The sequence below is a fragment of the Pagrus major genome, chromosome 14 (genome assembly GCF_040436345.1).
Source record: "Pagrus major chromosome 14, Pma_NU_1.0".
NCBI lineage: Eukaryota > Metazoa > Chordata > Actinopteri > Spariformes > Sparidae > Pagrus > Pagrus major.
The window spans coordinates 20,996,757-21,018,604 of NC_133228.1; the positions used below are offsets into that span (position 1 = coordinate 20,996,757).

The 21,848-nt window shown below is 42.1% G+C and overlaps 1 protein-coding gene across 1 annotated transcript in view; it reads left to right on the plus strand.

Annotated features, from left to right (window-relative positions):
• The first annotated feature begins 4,966 nt into the window (after positions 1–4,966).
• The window catches only part of LOC141008403 (ankyrin repeat and BTB/POZ domain-containing protein 3-A), a 174,045-nt gene continuing 157,163 nt past the window's right edge, over positions 4,967–21,848 (plus strand). The window contains exon 1 of the mRNA XM_073480751.1: positions 4,967–6,060. Within this exon, the coding sequence (XP_073336852.1) occupies positions 5,196–6,060 (865 nt within the window). The 5' untranslated portion in view covers positions 4,967–5,195. The remainder of the gene's footprint in view (positions 6,061–21,848) is intronic.

Here is a 21,848-nt window from a genome sequence, read left to right on the forward strand (position 1 = left end):
ATTATTACATAAACAGGAATGTCGTGCACCAGTTACATGACATCATTATACAGACTGACCCCTCTCCACCCCAGCTGTGACTGACTCCCTCCTCTCCTCCTCCCTCCCTCCCTCCCTCTGGGTGTCAGCCTGCATAGCTCACCGGCTTGTCAACGACAAAAGAACCCGGATCAGCACGTGAAGTCTGGCATGATCCGCCCTCACTCTTCAACGTGCGTGTGCATGTGTGTGTGTGTTAGGTTCATTGTAGTACTGTTGTAGTACAGTAGTAGTGACTGACACACTTTATGTAAGAAATCAGTTGTGCAGTTTAAAGTGGCACAGTGTAGTTTTGGAGAAGAAATCCAAACTCAGACTTTTATTATTTACTATATAAAAGAGGTAATAATACAAACTTTCCATAAGTGAATAAACAAGCTGTTCTTAGAGGAAAATAAGGTCCCCAGAACACTGTTTGTAGCTAGAAAGGTGGCAGGGTCCGCCACATATAAACAAAGTAAAACAGTATGAAACTGTGTTGTCCTTTAAGGTCACTTTGTTTATTCAGTCATGAAAAAAAAGGGAGTTTGTTTATTTAGTTTGTTGGAGCTGGTAAAACCTCAGAAATAGTTCTGTATGAGGCAGAAGCACCTTGAAAGTCAATTTCAGATTAGTTGTGACAGATAAGATACTTTTCCACTTCTTTATTGTACACATTTTCAAATAAAGGAATAAACAGATACACAGAAACTTAAGTAAAAAAACAAACAAAGGACAGCTACATTCACATTTTTCAATGCCAGAGTTTGTGTTATATGCATCATTATATATTTATTTAATAACCTAAAGGTCTTAATAGTTTTTTGTTTTTTAAATTCAGTGAGGTGGTGCTATATTGTTCATAAAGTGCAGGAACTTGGCTTGGTTTCTGATTATTCTTTCTTATAATAAAGGCTAATATAAAACCTTTTATTTCCCATCTTATCTTGACTCAAACACAACATTACATCACACATATTTATTTCAACATCCATCTTAAGTTTCATTTTCAGATAGTTGTCATTGTTATTATGAGTAGTAGTAGTAAGAAGCATATAAATATTGTCATAATGCTGTAAGTATGAACAACATAAAGTTAAATGTATATAATTATTTTGTCTCTATACTTATATTTGCAATTGCACCTGCAACATTTGCTTTTTTGGGTTTGCTATATAAATAAAGTTATTATTAGAATAAAGTCAATATTTAAAAAACATATATTACTATCATAATCATTATTGTAGTATAATTATTTTTATGTTATTTTCTTTAACATATGATGTAATGTCTAAATGCGTCACAGAATTCTCTTACATAAAAATACTTTGTAATTATGCAAGATGCTAAATGCAGCCAATGGCCTGTAGAGGTACTGCAGTACTGCATCCTGTCCACTGAGAGGCAGTATAACATCACACCACTAAAGTTCTCTTCCTGCCTGATAAGAACTTTCTCCTACACATGATAATAATCAGTCATTGTTGTGGATGTTACCCGTTTTCTTCTTTGGTGTTTTTCACTAAAAGGACCAACATTCCCACAGAATAGTTGTATTATGATAATAAACACGTGACTCTTATTATTAATGTTGTTGTATAATATAATAACAATAAATAACAGGCCACACAATTTCATAAAAGTCATAGTTTAGATGTAGAAAATACATTTTTTGAACAACAAAACAAAATACAGTCGCCTATTAATGTTTTTTAAACAAGCCAAAGATAAAGGCTTTACAATATATATACAGCTAACACAGTGTAACGCAATATACTCAGACATAATTACACAAAGCACTTCAGACACAGGCAAATCTAAAAAAAAAACCACAAGATTTAATGTATCGCCAATTATAACAACATGACTGCATACCAAGGAAGCACGTTTACATGATACACACTCTCTACTGGCAAAACACTAACATCTATCATCTTGCCGTTGAAAAATCATGTTCATTTTGCTGTTACCAGGCAACCAACGCTTAATACGTGAGGACAAGCTCTGGAGGACCACAGAGCATGTAGAGAAGCAGCTGACAGCTGCCCACCTCCACCGCTCTCACCTTAGTTAGTCAGCAAGATATGCTGCATTGCATCAAGAGCTCGTGGCAGACTGCTGGAGATGAAGTCAGTTAATGTCACAGGCGGAGAGAAGGGGATGTGCTGATGATGACATCTGCTGAGACAGAGGTTCTTTATGCAACATGGATTATTGTCATTTAATCAAAAACACAGGGCTGGGTGATAAAGGCTTTAAAGGTGCAATGTGTAGATTTGGAAAGGAACTTCAGAAACTTCTTCACATTCTATAATAATTGCATACTGCACCTTTAATGTCCAAGAATCACATTATTTCTCTCATATTGTCCTTAACTGCAGCACCTCTATCCATCCTCTGTCTGGACGCTCCGTCTCTTTAAGAACCCCACCATTGAAAATGTGCTCTGATTGGTCAGCTGTCACAGGCCTGAGCAGGCATCGCCAACCACGTGTCCACATCAGCTTTGACGTCGTTGTTGTTGTCGGGGCGTTCGAAGACACATTTTCTCAATATGACCTGTCCATATGAATTCCCCGTGAACTGAATCTGACTTTTTCCGAACATGGGACCTTTAAATAATCCTGCATTTTCTCTATGGAGTTCCTGTTAGAATATTTCCGTCTCATCCCTTATGTTGACAGTTAAATGACTCAATATTCAGTCAACAAAAAAATCTTCACAAACACGTCCGTCTTAGCCAAAAGAAGTTCCATCCAACAGCATTCAGAGGCTCAATGTGTTTCCATGCGGAGGGTCTTGGCTTTGAGATACAACATGCAGCATGGTGCTGCTATTGTTTATCATTTGTCAGCCAAACAATGAAACTAAGATACCGACATGATTTGTTTTACACTTCTCCCTGTCAGTCACTCTGCGAGAGCGGGTGGGCGTCACAAAGACAACAAAAATATTCCAGTGTAGTAAGTTTTTCAGTTCTGGCGCTGTGACTGCGGTGTCATGCTAAGAAAATATGAAAAGGGCCTCTGGCATGGCAGGCAGCAGTGTGGACAGATGGTTGGTCCGGCTCAGACGTACAAGGAGAAGCCCCGGCAGAACGGGTGAATCATCATTCCACCAACTGTTCCTCTCAGCATGCCTTCAGAATTAGACTCACTCAATCTTTGTTATCGTGGCCCGACAGAAATGTTGTGTTATGATGGATAAATCATCCGATGACCTCACGATGAAGCGATGCTAAACCTTGACGCAGGACTGCAGGTCCGTCCGAAGCGTCTCTAAACTCAAAAAGCTTTGAACAGTGAAATATTTATAGGGACCTGCTGGCATTAAAGCTCATAGTGTTCCTCGGAGGAAGCTGCTTTTGCTGCAGACTCGCTTGCACTTCACACTAGAGGTGGACAGCATGCCGACACACAACAGCTTCTCACTGCAGGACGCTGTCGTTTCTGCAGAGGTTCCTTCAGACATTTTGTAATTATGATCCAATTCAAAATACAGTGATTGAAATCATTATTATGTGGGAAATGGAGATTCCATAGGAGTAACTGATTTACAAAGAGGCCCCTGACAATATGGTGGTTAAAATGTGTGTATTTCATCCTAATTGTCGAGATAAACTGCACAGCAAGCTTCTTCTGCAGACGAGCACTCTCCAACAGAGCTGCTATGATTATGTGGTAAGACGTGTGGATAGAAATGAAAGGAGATTAAACAACCGCATGACCTGAAGTTACTGAGAAGAATGAAGTATAAAACTGTGCTGTGTATGTTTGTGTCACCTCTCAGTTCTGTTACAGTGTGTGGTATTTTCTATGGAAGCCAATTTCTGACAGCTAAAGATCAAAAACAAGATGGAAAAAAGTCAAATTATGAGATAAAAAGGTAAAGTTATGAGATTAAAAGTCATAATTAAGAGATGAAAATCAGAAATACTAAATATAAAGTCATAATTATTAGGTACAAATTTGAAATTATGAGATAAAAATACATAATTCTGACATAGAATCTTAAGTTATGATATAAAAGTTTAAAAAAATGAAATAAAAAGTTCATAATTCATAATTATTAGTCAAAACTCAGAATTATGAAATAAAAAGGCATAAATATGAGATAAAGTTTAAACAATGAGATAATAAGTGAAGAATTATGAAACAGAAAGTCATAATAATTAGATAAGAATTCATAATTTAAGATAAAAAGTCAAAACTATGAGATTAAAAGTCAAAATTTGGGGATAAAAGTCAGAATTGTGAAATAAAAATTATAAGATAAAAAGTTGAAATTACGAAATATGAGTCATAATTATGAATTAGAAAGTGAAAATAATTACATAGAAAATTCATAATTTAAAATAAAAGGATAAAAAAGCGAAAAAAAATCTAATTTCTACTTTCCGCCCATATTTTGGGATTTTAAATGTGATTTTTTTAATCTTTATTTTTTTAAATCAAGGCTCAGTTTCCATCATTTCTGTTCTTCAGCTGGCAGAAATGAGCTTCCATAGAAAGTGATGGTGTGTAAACAATAAATAAAAGCAGAGTAAACAGTGGAATGACCTGTATTGGACACAACTGTGCTGCTTGTGTCTCATTCCTTCACTTTACGTCTCCTCTGTCACAGTGTGGCTTCATGCTGTATGTCATATAAAGTATAAAGCTTGTGCGTGTTGTTTGTGTCATCACTCCACATCTCCTCCATGTGTCTCAGCTTCACGACGCTGCAGCTTCATGAACACAAACAACAGATTGGTTCGGCGCACTGGGCCTACGTGGGTCCGCGTCTGTGATTCTGCAGCTATGTTCCATCAGCACCAGGTAGAAAAAGCAGCAGCCAGGTTGCGTGTGTCACTCACAGCTGATGGAGACGCTGATTGGCTGCCTGCTGTCCGCGGGGCTGCAGGCTCCGCCTCCTCCCCGGCGGAGTCCTGCCCGTGCTGCGCTTGTTGCAGCGTGAGCGCGGAGGGTCTGTGCGCTCTCGGGTTACGCATCTGAAGTTGTGTTCATGAGGATATCGGAGACATCCAGGCGCGCAGAGGAAGGAAAGTAGAGGCTCACTTTGTGTCGTTTTCACTCTTTAAGCGGGGAAATACAATTACGCGCTCGGAGACAAGGAGGAGACGAGTTTGTGGCATTTAACTGGGAGACCAAGCATACCCAACAGTATGCGGTGCAGTTATGGCAGGCAAGGGTAAGACAGTCGTGAGGACGCTGGAGGATTTAACGCTTGATTCTGGTTATGGTGGAGCCGCGGACTCGGTCAGGTCGTCCAGCGTGTCGCTGTGCTGCTCCGACACGCATCAGTCCGTCTCGCATGGGGGCAACTGCTGGCATCTGACCGAATCCATGCACAGCCGACAGAACAGTTTGGACACCGTCAACACCGTCCTGGCGGAGGACACGGAGATACTGGAGTGCTCGGGTCAGTGCGCCAAGCTGCCCGAGCTGGAGGACGTGCCATGGAGCCTCGGCGAGGTGGAGGGCGCACTGAGGAAAGACGAGGAGCTGATGGTGGGCAACCCGCCGCCGGAGGTCCTGGCGCGGCTGTCCGCTCTCATCAGCCGCGCGCTGGTGAGGGTGGCCCGGGAGGCGCAGCGCCTCAGCCTGCGCTACGCCAAGTGCACCAAGCACGAGATCCAAAGCGCCATCAAGGTGGTGCTCTCGTGGACCATCTCCGTCAACTGCATCACGGCGGCTCTCAGCGCCCTGTCCCTCTACAACATGAGCACCGGGGACAAGTTCAGCCGCGGCAAGTCGGAGCGCTGCGGGCTGGTGTTCTCCGTGGGGAAGTTCTTCAGGTGGATGGTGGATAGCCGGGTGGCGCTCAGGATCCACGAGCACGCTGCCATATACCTCACCGCGTGCATGGAGAGCCTGTTCAGAGAGGTGTTCAGCCGCGTCCTGCGCAGCGCGCTGGTGGAGAGGGACAACGGGATCCCCAAGTTTACGCTGGAGTCACTGGAGCAAGCCATCAACAACGACTCGGAGGTGTGGGGGCTGCTGCAGCACTACCAGCACCTCATCTGTGGGAAGAATTCAAGCGGTAAGACACGTCCAAAAAGAGAGAAACATCAGTGATTGAATATCCATGGTCCATGAAATATGAGACATATCATATCCAGTTTCCCCTGAAACAAGCAGAGAACCACCTTAATTCCGCATGTTAACAGAAATATCCAGGAACAGGTGGCTGCTTCAGACACGAACATGCACCTTCATGTCCAGAGTTTCTCATTTCTTCACGATTTTAAACCTGAGAAGCTTCTTTTCTCAGTGCACAGTGAGAATCTGAACAATTACACACATATAAACTGTGTAATGAAGCTGATATAACTCGTGTAACTGCAAAAATGTGCTGAGTGTGTCTGTGTCACCTCTCAGTTCACTGTCACAGCGTGGGCTTTTTCTATGGAGGCCCATTTCTGACAGTTAAAGATAAAAAAAAAAACCCAAGGTGAAAAATAAGCTTGATGAAAAGAAATCCTATTGAATGTCATTATTATGGGATAAAAAGTCATAATTATGAGACAAAAGTCATAAATAATTAGATAAAAATTCATAATTTAAGATGAAAAGTCAAAATCTGAGATGAAAAGGTAACTACGATCTAAAAAGTCAAATAAATATAAATATTATGGGGTCAAAGTCTGAGATTAAAAGTCATAAATATAAGATTAAAATGTTTAATTATGAGATAGAAAGTCAAAATAGTGAGATAAATATTCATACTTTAAGCTACATAATCGAAATTTGAGAAAAATGCAACATTATGATATAAAAAGTCATAAATAGGAGATAAAAAGTGATAATTATGAGGGAAAAGTCAGAATTATTTAAAATTTTAAGTTAAAAAGTCAGAATTATGAAACAGAAAGTCAAAATAATTTGATAAAAATTAATAATTTAAGATATAAAGTCATATTTATAAGCTGAAAAGTCAAAATTATGAGATAAAAAGTAGAAACTTAGATTAAAAGTCAGAATTGTAATACAAAAACATAAATATAATGGATCTCATGTTGACTTTTGATCTCATTTTGATTTGTAAATAATGTTTGGGGATTTTAATTGTGATTTCTTTTCATCAAGGCTTGAGTAAGTTCACTCCTGACAGTGTGTTGAATATTTATCACTGGGCTCAGACCTCTGACACGGGAACGCTCTCAGTTTCAAAGCTCTGCAGAGACATTAGTCAGAACAGGTATTTACGCCTGAAGAACATCAAACAGCTCCTGTTGTCTTGAAGCTATTGTGTTCCCACATGAAGAATGTGGCTGCTAATGAGTGTTTATGTGCGGCGTGTGAGTGGTGAGTCGTGATGGTGCAGAAGCAGCGTTTGTGTTTATATCGTGTGTGCTGGCCTGGTTGGCAATGCTATTACTGTCTCACTCCAGAAGGTGTAAGCTGTCAGTGTGGGCAGGCCCTCTCTTATCCAAAAGCCCTGAATGAGTTGGCTCCAACTATAAAGCAGAAGGGACTCGAAATGTTATGTCTTTAAAAAGCGAGAGCCAAGTGAAAACTGAAAAAATCATATTGCGGCTAATTTGTTGCAGCGCGATTGTTTTCTCGCAGCTAGAAACTTAGTAGAGGTGAAAAACAAAGATGCTCGTGCTGAGAGGACTTTGGTGCAGTTTTGGTGCAACTTGTCTCGTGGATGAGCTCCAGAAAAGATTGTTCCAGAAGATAGGAGAGAAATTGATCTGCTCTCACAGGTGTCATTAATCCAGGTTTCCCTCACACAGCAGGCTCTTTTCTATAATCCAGACCCTTTAGCCTCTGTCGTATACAACAAGAAACTTATGGCTAACGCAATTAGTTGACTAATTGATGATTTAGATGGACTGAAGTCAATTTTCAAGCAAAAAATGCCAAATATTCTGATGATTCAAGCTTCTCAGATGTGAATATTTGCAGCATTTCCTCCTCTTGCATAATCACAAACAGGACATCTTAGAGTTTGGATCGTCCCATCATTCGGCCTGTCAGAAACTATTGAGAAACGTGTAATTTGATGATGATAGCACCTGGAAAGATTGTCCAAGAAGCACTATGAAGATAAACTAATCCCAAGCTCTCAAGTGATATGGCCTGAGGAAATTCATTGAAAATTCATCGAAATTCATTCTCATGGATGCAGGTTTTTCTCACGCAACAGGTTCTTTTCTATGATCCAGACCCTTAAGTCTAACAATCAGTCCATTAATCGATGACTTAGACGCACATAACTCAAATTTCAAGCAAAAATGGAAAACATTTTGTTGACACAAACTTCTCAAACGTGACTATTTGCTGCATTTCCTCAGAAACTGAAAATCTTCCAGTGGCAATGTTAAAGAGAGTGATAACAAATTCCCTTTCTTCCAGATCCACACCAAAAGTTAATGGGGTCTATTCTGGGTCTGAACCCATCTTCCGTCCAAGTTTTGTGCAAATCTGTTCAGTAGTTTTTGTGTAATCATGCACACAAACCAACAAACACAATGGAAACACAATCTTTAGCGGAGGAAGCAAAACTGCCAAACATTTTGTTTATTCAAGCATCTCAGATGTGAATATTTTCTTCACTTCCTCCGATTACATCATCATAAACTGAGCATCCTCCAGTTTGGACTGTTGGTCACACAACAAAAAGATGTTACCTTGAGCTTGAAAACAACTTCACCAAAATCATGATTGACATTTTTCACCAAACAATAATCCCTGCAGCCCAAATCTGGCTGTAAAATGTCCAAAAATATTGCAAAAAATGCTGATCGCAGTTTCCCAGAGACCCTTACTTCTTCTTTTATCTTAAAGACATTTATTCTATCTACAACTAGTATAGCACTCAGTAGAGCGTATACCTCCACCAAGTCCCAACAGTCCAATTTTGATAGCAGCCATCTGAATAAGACAGATGTTTTTCATCTGAGAAATGAATAAAATGTCATAAAAACAGCCAATCTCATAATATGAAAGAAATGAATTCCTGGATCTGTCCCTTTATCTGGATCCACACTAAAAGTTAATGAGGTCTATTCCAGGTCGAGACCCATCCTCCATCTGAGTTTGGTGGAAATCTGTTCAGTAGTTTTTGTGTCATCCTGCTCACAAACCAACCTTCACAAAAGGACACGGGTGAAAACATAACCTCCTCGGCGGAGGCAGGTACAGAAGTCAATTTTCAACTTAAGCTAGTCAGATGTGAATATTTGCTGCATTTTCCTCCTCTTACATCATCATAAACTGAAAATCTTCCAGTTTGTACTGCCGGTTGCACAACAGAAAGATGTTACCTTGTGCATGAAAATGCCACCTCCGAAATTATGATGATTAAGTGTGAGGAGCTGTCATCTTTCAGACTATCACGTGTCAAATAATATTGAGAAAAATGCTGATCACTGTGCCTGGATACAAAGGTAACGTCCTCCTCATGTCTTCTTTTGTCTGACCAACAGCTCATAACAATTTAATCTACAATTATGTGACACAGTGAGGAGCAGAAAATCCTCACGTTCCAGATGCCAGAACCAGATGATGTATCTGAAACGATAAACTGATTATCACAACAGTTGTTGATTCATTTTCTGCCAACTGAGCCACTGATTTATCGACTATTTTGTTGCAGCTTTAAACCGAATGTCGGACATTTCCCTCTCAATCTTTAATCCCCTCACCCGTCCTCTCAAACCCTCTCCGTTTGACATTGATATTTGGCCCTGCTGCTCTGCCTGGAAATTGCAGCAGAGAAAACAGGTACTTTCTCTGTAGACGGCGTGCAGAGCCAAGCGTTCATCCCCCTCCACTCCCACCTCGTGGAACGCATCATTTCCTGATGGTGCAGAGGAGGCTGCAATTTGCACTCACACAAAAAACAGCGTGATGTCATTCTGTGACAGTTAGGGCAGGCTGAAATGTGAGGATTTAAAACGTGCGGACCCACAATTTCCTTTTTGAATCAAACGTTTCAAGAGGAAGAAGAATTAAATAGTCAGACCTGCAGAATCACCAACATAATAATCAAACACTCGTGTGATTGTCGTTTCGCCTTTCCTCTCTGTGGTTTTTGAGCCTTTTGCAAACCAGGAATAGTAATGAAACCGTGTAGGGAGAGTTTCGTTTTTGTAAGAAATGTGGTCTCTTGCTCAAGATTTCACCTGGAGAACAAAAGCAGTGCAGCACATAATGACTAAATCCACGTTGTTCTGCACTCCCACTGACCATACGTGACAGCCTCTCTGCACTGACTAACGAGCTGAGCTAAATGGAGCCTTTTCTTCTCTCGCTTTGTTTTCATGCTGATGTCCAACCTGTACATTCTGATTATTTATACCGATTTAGATAAAGACATTTTAAATTGTGCAGGTGCTTCTTAATCTCTCAACACTCATTCTGATACTAGCGACACCTATACGCTTAACTGCTTATAGGTGGAGGTATAGGCCGTTAAGGGAGGAGAGTTTCAATGACTCATATGCATGTTTTTTTGATGCCCTTTGAGAGACTGTTTTTCTCTTTCCCTCCCAAATTCATTCATTCACGGATTCATGTGGGTGTTTTCTGATTTCCTACCTCTATGGTCGACTTATTTAAAGGTACAGTATGTAAGAATTGACCACCTCTCCAATTCGTACTCCAAACAAACAAACTGGGGTGTAAATGTAGCTGCAGTTAGCTTGTTAGCCCAGTTAGCTGTGCAGCTAGCAGTCAGGACTGGGGGCTCGCAGTGGTATTATGAGAAAGGACGGGCCAGGGCTAGTTGGCTAGCACGCTAACTTCAGGAGACACCTCTGCAACACAATACAACGGCTTAGAGGTGTCAAAACTGAGGGGCAAGGAGGCACTTGAAAACACAGAGTAGGGGTAAAAATTGGAAATGAGATTGAGCTTTCATCTTGTGCCATAACTTAACCTTAATTTATACTATATCACTGTAGTTAAGCATGGAAAACCTTAGAAAATAGACTAGAAAAGGTGCTTTGGGTAGCAGCTATGTGTATCAAGCTCTAGTGAAACGTGAGCCATTCATCAGCCTGTGTGGACAGCTGTATTGATTACCACAGAAGTGTATCTCTTCCATCAGAGGCATGTGAGACGGGCGGCTGAACAGCGTGACTGAGACGCCTGCTGTGTAGACAGGCCTTTAAGGGCAAGACGGGTGTCAGAGCCGATTGTTTTTTTCGGCGGGATCGTCTCGTCTTGATTCAAGTCAAAACAAAGTGACGTGCATCAGGATCCAACACCGTCCTACTTAACAGAAAATCTCCAGAAAAGCAGCAGTTTGAACATATTTGTTTCTTGGATCGACACGTCCTGGCTGTGGACTACTTCTGCTGTAAAAATCTTGCAGCCGGATGTATCCTGACGTATGTTTGTCTCCCCTCATGGCGAGTGACGTCAGAAACAAACAGCACGGCCATCAGCTCCCAAACCTGCCGGGGCGGCGTTTAAATTTGGGATCCCGGATGACTTGATTGCATCTGATTATGTCTGACCTTCCCCCGAGGAACCGGTCCAACCTCCGCAGGACAGATGACACAACATAATGGAAGTGCATAGCCTGCTATAGTTGGTTTATTAAATTAGCAGCGGGGTGTCTGCTCTCCCTCCTGCTTCACTCTCAGCCTTCTCAGTCTTTCACACCATATTTTATTGTGTTTCCTGCTAGAGGGCGGGCTTCGTGTTTGCATATTTATCCTCCACTGTGGTTTTTAATAAGCTCAACTCATAACCACATGATTCTGGCAAAGCCTTTTGTTGTCCATTCTGTTATTATTCTCCGCCTGTCCCTTCCCCTCCTTAGGGTGGTCTCACAGATGAGCTGACAGATTGCTGCCGTTCTGGTGCAACCCGGGCAGGCAAGCTGGTTGTGATGGATTTTTATGTCATGGTAATTTCATAAGACCAAAGGCTGCTGCGCCCACCGCTCTCCACCACCACGCTTCATTTTCAGCAATGATCAGCCAGTGTGAAGTTATGCGAAGTTGTTTTCCCAGGCCAGGACGCAGATTTTATGAGCTGCATCCGTTTCTAGTTGTGGCTTGTGAAAATATTGACTTTCATTTCATATGCTCCTCGGTGAATTTCACTGGAAGAAAACACCTATAACTCCGCTCTCGGGCAGTCGGGACCGGCCCAAAGTGTTGTGGTTTTTTATTACTTCTGTGTCATTGGAGCGTGGATCCCCTTCCATTTTCAGAAACTAGGTGAAAGCAGTGGGTCAGGATGAGATAATGAGACGAGTGCGAGAGCGCTGAATGCTTAATGTTGTGAGGGAGTAAAGTGCGGGAAGAGAAAGCAGGCTGGAGTGTCAGCTGGAGGAGGTGTTGGCGAGGGGGCATTGGCGCAGGTCCCTCAGAGATATAATTACGCAGCTCTCTTTAATTAACACTTGTGCTTATCTGGTACTCATTAAGATTAAGAATTAGCAACAGGAAACACCAGGGAGCTGGAGAGAACAAAGATGATAAGTCCTCTCATTCATTTTTTCAATACCCGTTACGCAGGTTCCACGTCGGCACGTTTGATCCGATCGGTCTGTGTGGGCCGAGATAAAACGTCTTCAAGACATTCAGACCTGTGGACCGTCTTTGTCACGGTTCATTACTGAGCAGTGAGACAAAGAAACCTGTTACGTCACTTGGCCTTGACGTCGCGTAGACGTCTGCGAGGCTGATCAGGATGAAAGACTGCTGATAGACTGCTTCTGAGTGCAAGTCAGCATTTCCCAGTTTGACTGGAACAGCATACACACAGATACTGGATATATAAGATACTGAAGAATATCAAGAATGTAATGATGATTTTTTGGCCTATATTTTTCATAGCAAATATTTTTGACAAGAATCCCTTAAAGTATGAACTGCTGTGTGACTAAACATGTACAAATATGTGCATTGTCCTCGCAAGAAGTTGTCTTTAGCTCATGAAAACATAAACGCGGCACAAGAACATGTCACTCGATTGCATATTTTGTCACGATAAATCTAAATGTTCATCAAACAAACTGTGGCCGTGAAAACAAGTCCAGGTGAATGTCTGTGCCCTGCCAAAAATAATGATCCCATGAGGAGAAAAATGTGAGAAAAGGCATCATAAGCAAGCAAAAATCAAAATTAATGTTCCTTTTTAGATACAGAAATAAACATATACCAAATATTTTTAAAAATAATACAAAAACTGATACATATATATAAAGACAGCCGGTAAAAATGGTGCATTTGTCAACAGAAATATAGCGTTTAATGGTAAATCACATTAACACACCTGATAGTAGAGCAATTTAATTTGAGTTCTCTGATGAACTAAGCACTTCTGGCGAACATCTGGAGCTCAGGCACTCATTTCTCTGCTGTTATCGATATTGTGGCTGGTGTGAGGTTGAGTCATGGCTGTAATAAGACACAGGCTGCATTCTCTGTGTTTTATCTGGTGTCAGTGTAAGAAAGTACAGGGTTGTCCGATATACCTTCATTTCTCTTGCTGTTTCTTTCCCGCTTTGTCCATTTTTGCTTTTCGCACCATAATCACTGCCATGCTGGAAGACTTTCTAGCGCTGTTCAGCTCCATCTGTCGACCTTTGACCTCATGCTACGGGCGTGAAGTCGGTACAACAGGACGCCTTTTGGTATTTGAGTTATCTGTGTGTGACGACGCCTCAGCGGGAGTCAACGGAAACAATGCCGCGATGAAAAAAAATGACCTGATTGTACAGTACAAGTTTGGAAAATACACCCGACTGATGCCACGTCGAGATTAGATGACACACGTCCCAAAAGTCTGGAGATTCAGCGGGCGCCTTTGATGCCGACACAATTTGTGTGACAGTGGCTGTCAGAAGATAGTGTGCTGTTTGATGTTATCTGTCAGCAGTACACACATTTAATTCAACAGTTACGTCCTTGAGGGACTCGTGAATCAGTTGTGATGCTACTCCTGCTTTGAACTTAAGTGATAGGTTTTTTTTTTGTGCTGTACTTCTTGAAAAGGGACATTTTTCTGATTAGGAGAGTCACAGTCAGGCCAGAGGACGATGTTTCCAGCCTCGTAAGACGACCCAGAGGTCGTCTGGTGGGGTCAAGGTTTCACTTTTCATTTCAGATCTTTTGGTCTTTCACTTCTGCTTTACTTTAAATGATCCAGGATGAAATGAATCAGGGTCGAACGTCACACTAACTCTAGAATGATTTGTTTGTGTGTTTGTTTTAAAGGGTTATTTCACCCAATTTCGAAAAAAAACCCCAGACATATTCTACTTTACAACCTCATATTTAAACCATGCTGCAGTTTCTTAATACTTTGTGGTTTCTGGATTGATTTTTTTGGGTGTTTAATTAGCTATCAAACTATGTGCTGGTGCGCCTAGTGTGAAACCGGTGTGAAAAAGTAGTTGCGGGCCCTGAGACTTGTGCAACGTGCAGAATAAAGTAACTCAATAACCAGAAAATAAACCTAAAAATGTAAACAACACATTTATAGGGAGGCCTTTCAATAAAAGGAAGTCTTTAAAAGTGATTTAAAAGATGATGCCGGCGTAGCCAGAATATGTTTATACATGGGGCCAGGCCATTAAAGTAAAAGTATTTTGAAATGCCTCTAAATTCACAAACCACCTGCATGAGGCGACATCAGAAACCTCAGAGGTGGATATCTCCTTATCTTGGCACATGAAACCAAAACCATCTCCGTGGCTAGAAACCAGCAGACCAACACAGAAGACACAGTTCCCAGTAGTACGGCGCCAAAACACTTGTAGCTTAGCAGAAGTGGGAACATAGTGATTTGAAATCAAAACTGAGACTCTATTTAGCTGCCGTGATGTTGAACACGTAGTCTGCGCCGCTGCGAGCTTTAAATCACACCGTTTGCATTTGCAGTAAAAAAAACCACATCGTGTCTCGTCAGCTGTACTGTATGTTTTCCTCCTTGTTGGGCGTCTGTGGGTTTCCGTTATCGCGCCGTACACTCTCCCTGCACCGAGCCTGTGGTTGTTCTTTGAACTCTGCGCTGAGGCTTTTGATCACACCTCGAGCACAAACAGTTTTTTGTGTCGCTCTGTGGCTCACAAGACTCTTGTTTGTGCTTTAGAAAAATAACCCAACTGTGATATTCTGCAGAATAAAAAAAAAAACAGCAACCAATATGAAGAATTCTGCGAAAACACGACTATGACTAAAGCTTCTGACCGTGTTTTTAACTCACACATCACTTCATGACTCAAGCTATTGACCGGTTGTGAAGTGTTTGTTTTTTTCTGCAATGCTGATGTCATCGTCGGACAGGGAATGAGGATGTTGGCCTGAAAAAATCACATCCTCTGACAGCCATTTATTGAGTCAGGGATTGTTTTTCGTCTCTCTGGGACTTTTCATGATTGCTTTTTGAACCGTCGGCCAGTGCACAGGCGCTGTCACATCAGACCTGTTTGTAATGCTCTGTGGTTAGTCTTCTCATGCTCTCAGAGAGAGGGATTTTATACTAGAATCAACAGAAATTTAACATAACAAAAGCTCTCAAATGATTTGGTAACAGGGAAAAATAAAACTAAGTGGGTGCCCTCTTGCTTCATTAAATGGATTGTGAAAAAGCACATATGCATTAGGATGTAATCATATCACTTCAGCGGTATATTTAAGTTTGCTTTGGTGACTCATTACTACCCAGCCCCTGTGCTGCTGAATTATGCAACAGGGTAGATAGCTTACATTGTTCCAGCACCACGTACTGTTTTTAAAAGCAGCAGGCATCAATCAGATCGCCTCACTTACTCCCACTTACTACAGACTCCTGGAGTTTAAATTGTTTATGTGAAGAGAAATATAATATAAATCAGGATCAGCCCACTTTCTTTTCATTCCTTCATTTGAATGCTTGCTCTGGTTCCTCTGCTCTCTCTGCAGATTGGATTGTTGACACCTGCCTCTCTGCAGACTGTACTTCAGAAATGAATGAAAGTGGCAGACGCTTATCTCTCCACTGACTTCATTCCTCCAGATAATTTTTCAGCTTATCCCTCCTCACACTTCCCTTCAAGTCAAACTGAAATTTGACAGTGCCTCTGTGTGCAGTTTTGCACGAGGAAAATAAAAGCTAGAATGATAGCGTGGCTATCGTGCAGAGGACAAAGACGTTGTTGGAAAACATTTGTGGAGACACCGTCTAAGCTTCGGGCTCCTGGGTGGGCAGTTACTCATGGACGACACTTAAGTACAAATCTGAGGTTTAATCTGGTATTTACATTTTATGTAACTTTACACTTCTAGCCCACATCTCTGTTTAAAACCCTCTTGGATTAGCTGGCTTGCTAACACTAGCACTAACTCCCACTAGACGTCACTTATTTCAACACTTCCTGGGGAGTTCCACTGGTTTTCCTGCAAGACCCATCCTACTTGGCCTCAGATTGGCTCGCATCTGTCGTTTTTGTACGGCGAAAGCTTCGACAGCGCCAGCGTGGTCTCGGTACTCTATGCTAAATACATCCAACAAGTTTTTCGTTCAACTGATTGAATCACACCACAAACGAGACAAGACTTAGCTAGCTAACGTGCTATTTCCTAGCTGTATGTTCAGTGGTTGTCCGGTGTTAAACAAACAGCCAGCAGGGCAGCTTATACAGCAGATTGTGAGCTGTAGTTTCCCCGGTAAACACACCAGCTTCTTCAAGTGTTGCAGCTGCAGTGTCTCCAGGCTAGTGAAGAGCTGCTCTGGAGGATGAGTGACCCCGAGAGGAGCAGCAGAAGACCGTGGGAGAGGCTGAAGAGGTCGGTGTGTTTACTGGGGAAATGAAAGCTCATCAGAACCGCAAGAAAACAGACATAAGCGCAATTAACTTTTAGTGTAGTCCACGGTTAGCATTTAAAGCCATCTGTCCCTTTACAACAATCACATCCAGGAGGACCACTTGTGCTGTTTAGCTCACTAGACAGCCTAGCCTGCTAACGTTAGCACTGATTCCTGTAAGCTGTTACTTTGCATTCCTGTTATTTCAACACCTGCTGAGTCACTGGGAGCTCCCAGCTGCTCAGTGTTGTGTTTATGCAGCAGTAGACAAAGGAGGGAGGCCACCTAACGGCTAATGATTAATGATGGTTAATGACCAGACTTTAAAACATGCAACGTGACAGATATTCCTGTAACTTTAGCACTCTGCACCTTAGACGTGCTCAAATCAAATCAGTTTCCTTCTTTTTAACGTAACACAATGTTTATTGGGTAAACTCTTTATGTATACATGACAGAAATTACCCAAACATATGATGACATACACACTCTCCTCACCCTCCCTCCTCCATCTCCTGCTGCAGTCTCCATTCATTCTGCACAATGACATTTCTTCTTCTTTCCAGTAGACCAGGTTTCCTGTAAATTTTTTAAAACTTCCTACAGAAACAGGAAGTCTTTTATGTCTCTCTCCTTTACCCTGTGTACACAGTCTTTTATGTTTTTGCTTGCGGTGGCTCAGAGCGTCTTCAGTTGACCTCAGCTTGTTTTTTTTATGCCTTCCTGTGGGGCTGCATGTTGGTGGGTCACATTTTTGTTCAATGTGAGCGCTGATAGTTAGCCGACGTCTCCCTGCAGCCTCGATAAGCACAGATTACTAACAACTGTGACACGATTACTTGGCTCGAACTAGTCTGCTCCCCGTGTTCTCGCAGGAGTGATTAAAGGCTCTACTGGAGTCAACAAGATTTTCACAGAAATGCACTTTTCCCGTCATGTGTTTCATCTTTAATTCTCACATTGACTTGTGATTGAAAAGCAATTCAACAGCAGAGCAATAACACTTTTTGTTTATTTTAATTTGGCTGTGATTGAAGTGCGGAGGAGCTGCAATAAGTTGGTTTTAAAGGATCAGAAAGAGATTAAGAGCTGGATGTTAGCATTTGGATGATTTCATAAAAAAATCACCTCACATGTGATGTCTTCCAGCTGGTGGACAGTGACAGTGCTCCTCCTCCAGACAGTTTTTATCCAGGAGCTGACTATGAGCACTTCATTTGTCAGCCTGCGTTGAATTGTGTAATGCTTTTTGTAATACTTGTAAGTTACGTACTAAGAACGGCCTCTAAATACGGCAGTCTGAAAGCAGTGATCGCAGCCATTTGAATGAATGATTGAATGATTGTGCACTGTTATCATCAAGTATTACTTTTTACTATTTCACTCTATGCTGTGTTCAAGAGCAGCCTGCAGTAATATGGCCCCGCTCTCTGGAATCAGTAATACAAATCTACACAGGAAAAACTAGTCTACAGGCTTTCTATGGGAAATGAAACACAAGAATACTTGTTCAACAGACTGTATGAGTGGTGAAGTGGGTTGAAAATTCCAGGAATATTGAGGAGGGGTGGATTTTGGAGGCTTTCCATGGGAATTACCAGGAATTAATGGGAGATAACAGGAAATAACAAGAACAAAATGAAAATATATCAGTTGTTTGGATAGAAACAAGCGTCTTACCACATCACTCACGTTTGACATCACGAATGCACCGGAAACCCAGCCCAGTTCTGGTAGACACTGGTTTTAAGTGCTCCCCTGTGCTGTTCCTTCTCCTTCCCCTCTGTCTTTGTGTGCACGGTCTCAGCCCGATGAGGTTCTGATGACCCCAGCTTGTGCTCCAGTGGGTGATGACAGTCGAACAGCAAGTATTGATCCGTGTGTTGAGGCTTCTGGCTTCTTCAGTGTGCACTGCACAGTCCAAGAAGGGCAGACTGTCTCTATATGTTCTTGCTCTGATTTTGACCCAGGTGTCGTCCACATACCATAGCTGAGTTGACGCTGCCGATGGGTCTGAGTGGTGCTCCTTTCTTGTGTATCTCGGGGAGTCCATAGGTACGTTGGATGGCTTCTCCGGGGTACAGTCGGTAATATAATGGCCTGTCAGCGGCCTTGTCCTTTTCCAGTTTTTGCAGATACTCTCTAACCTTAGCTGCGGGGTTTCAGTGTTGTGTGTTTCATCCTGACAGGACAGACAGCTTCTCCTGCATGCCATTACAGCCTTTAATTAATGAGGGGCGACTGTGGGATCAGTTTCCGGCTGTTCCCAGGTGGTGATGGGAAATTAGGCTCCTTGCTCTCGGGAGAACCATCTGGTGCCACAGTGACACAAAACAGGCCAAAGATAAGGGGTACTGAGCATGCTGGGTAGTGCAGTTTAAGGGAATACCCTTCGTGATGAGGACCCACACTCTGCTAAACTTGGACTTGAGCTCACGCTCCCACCCCTGCTCTCCTTTGTTTGCCGTATCTACCACTTAATCCTGTCTTGACATGAGCGAACGCCCACTCACACATAAAACCAACAATAACAAAAGGAACACCACTTGTTTTTTTATGTCTTGCTTTTCAAGCCCACAGTTGCATTCGCTGGTTCTCAGTGACTGCTCATTGAGAAACGGGGACAGTGACATAGTCCCACTTCAGTAGTCTTGACATCCTGAGCCGCTCACAATTTGACTCATACAAAGATGTAGCAATTTTGTTCACTGCTATTGTGTGGGCAGGAACACGTCCTCCCACTGACACGGAGCATTTCGTAACGATTACAAGATAGACATTGAAAAGAAAGCAAAGAGGAGAAGTTTGGTTCTGTGCAATCAGTGCAGGGTTGCTGCTCTCCCGGCTCCCTTTGGTGACTTTTCTCCCCAAACCTTTGCCTGTTTCTGACGCCGAGGAAGTTTAATTAGTTGCATCTCAGCCTAAACTCTTGTCCTCGCCACTAATTGCTGTTATCCTTCTCAATTAGGACAGCCTTTATTGGTTAGAAAACAACAGAATGTAGCAGCTAAATAATGACAAAAGAAAATCTTGAAGGTTTGCAGTTAAATTTGGCTTGTTTGTGTGGGAGATTGGTTTGACTACAGGGTTTTCTGATTTCAAAGAAAAGGATGGTAGTGGGTGACCTGAAGGGGATTACACACTGCTAACATTATATCCTGAGCTGTTTTTGGCTGTTAATATTTCTGCAAACCACAGATACGTCAGGGTATTTTTGATGAGGCACCACGGCATTTCAACACCGTAACACCACTGGATAAGGAGATCCCGGGGCATTCCGGTCGTGACTGGGTGTTTTTAATGAGACTTTCCAGCCGTGTTAGTGGCGATCAAAACGTATGTTTTCACAGGAAGTCAGGCTATCTACAGCTGTGTTTATGGCAACAAAACTGGGTGTTTTTTCAGAAGATCTTGGGACATTTCCAGTTGGTTTTGTGGAGACCAAAACCAGATATTTTTCATGGGAAGTCTGGCCATCTACAGCCGTGTTTATTGCAACCAAAACCAGATGTTTTTCACGGGAAACTGTGCCAGGCCCAGCTGTGTTAGTGGCGACCGAACCAGATGTTTTTAAGGAGACCTTGAGACATTTCCATCCCTTTTTGTGGCGACCAAAGCAGTTTTCCTCATCATAACCAATGTTTTTTTGTACTTAAACTTAACCAGAGGATAAGCACAGCATTGTGACGGGAGAGAAATAGAAAATTGAAGTCAACATAAAAGGACTCTTGAAAGCTTTAACTTATCTGTTAAATCCCTCTTCTTCTTGTGAATGTACAGTTAGTCACCTGAAGTTGCTCCGAATGATGCCTGGCACAAGAGAACCTGACCTGATAACACTCAACACTGTAGTGCTGACGTGTTTGGAGGGAGCGCTGGGGGTGATAAATGGATAATCTTGGTGGTTTGCGTGCAGGTTATTGATCAGGTCCAAACATTCTGTATTGTGAATGAAGAAAGACGGAGAAGTCGTGAGGGCGAGAACGAGGATTATGAAATCAATAGACAGCAGGAGCCTGTGAATGCCGCTCCACCCCCACCGAGTCCTAAAAGTCAGCTCCTAGGACTCCATTATTTTATGCGTCAAGTTGAAAGTGAAACTGAACCATTGATTGAGAAGAATTATAAATCACGGGGGACAGTTATTTTCCCACTGATCCTTCAGTTTGTTGCCAAGCTGGATTCCTCTGTTTAGACAGCGTGAACACCTGTAGCTCAACATGTCATCACGTAACAGCAAACGATGATTAAACACTCTGCGGTTTATTATACTACTCCGCCATGCCCCCCATCTGGATGAACCTGCTTTGCGTCATCTTATAGTCTCTTGGCCGGCGTGACGGACAAGTAGAGGCACAGCGGTCTGTAGACAGGTTGCATCACAGCTCGTTCCAACAAGTCCTGAGTCATAAAAAAACTGCGTACTGCCGACGTGCAGATCGGCAAACAACAGGTGTCCGAACGCACGCTGACGCTTGTGTCTGTTTTTAATGCTGCACCTGAGGAAGCGTTTGGTGATAACAGAGTAAAACAGCATGGATGCATGAATATTTTATCTCTTTTCTGATCCTAAAATCAACCCTAATCAAATTTAACTTCCTGTTGTTTTGCATTTTGGGTGATGACTTAGCCTTAGATATTTTTGGAGACCACATGTATTTTTCCCCTCCTTCAGTTTCTGAATCATCTTGAAGAGTAATCCTCTCCTTCCTCATTTCCTCTTGTTTCCATCTCCTTCTGCTCTCAGTGATCACCGCTCTCTATAACGGTGAATGAAATACAGCCTCTGTATAGATTAGCTCTATATTCAGACCTTTCCATTGTCGCTTGAAAAGGTGTAATTACAGTTAATGCGGTCAGTCTAATTAAAACACAATATGGCCGGATCATGTACAATACTTCCAGCTCAACTCTGAGCTATAAATGTAAATCGACTCTGGATACTCAGGATTCAAATTAATCTTTAAGCTTCAACCATAACCCTTTAACCTCCTTTGAACAAGAATGGCATTCAGTAGAGCGCATTGGAGCTTAGTTGGGACATTTGTGAAGGTGAATGGAGGCTTTTAC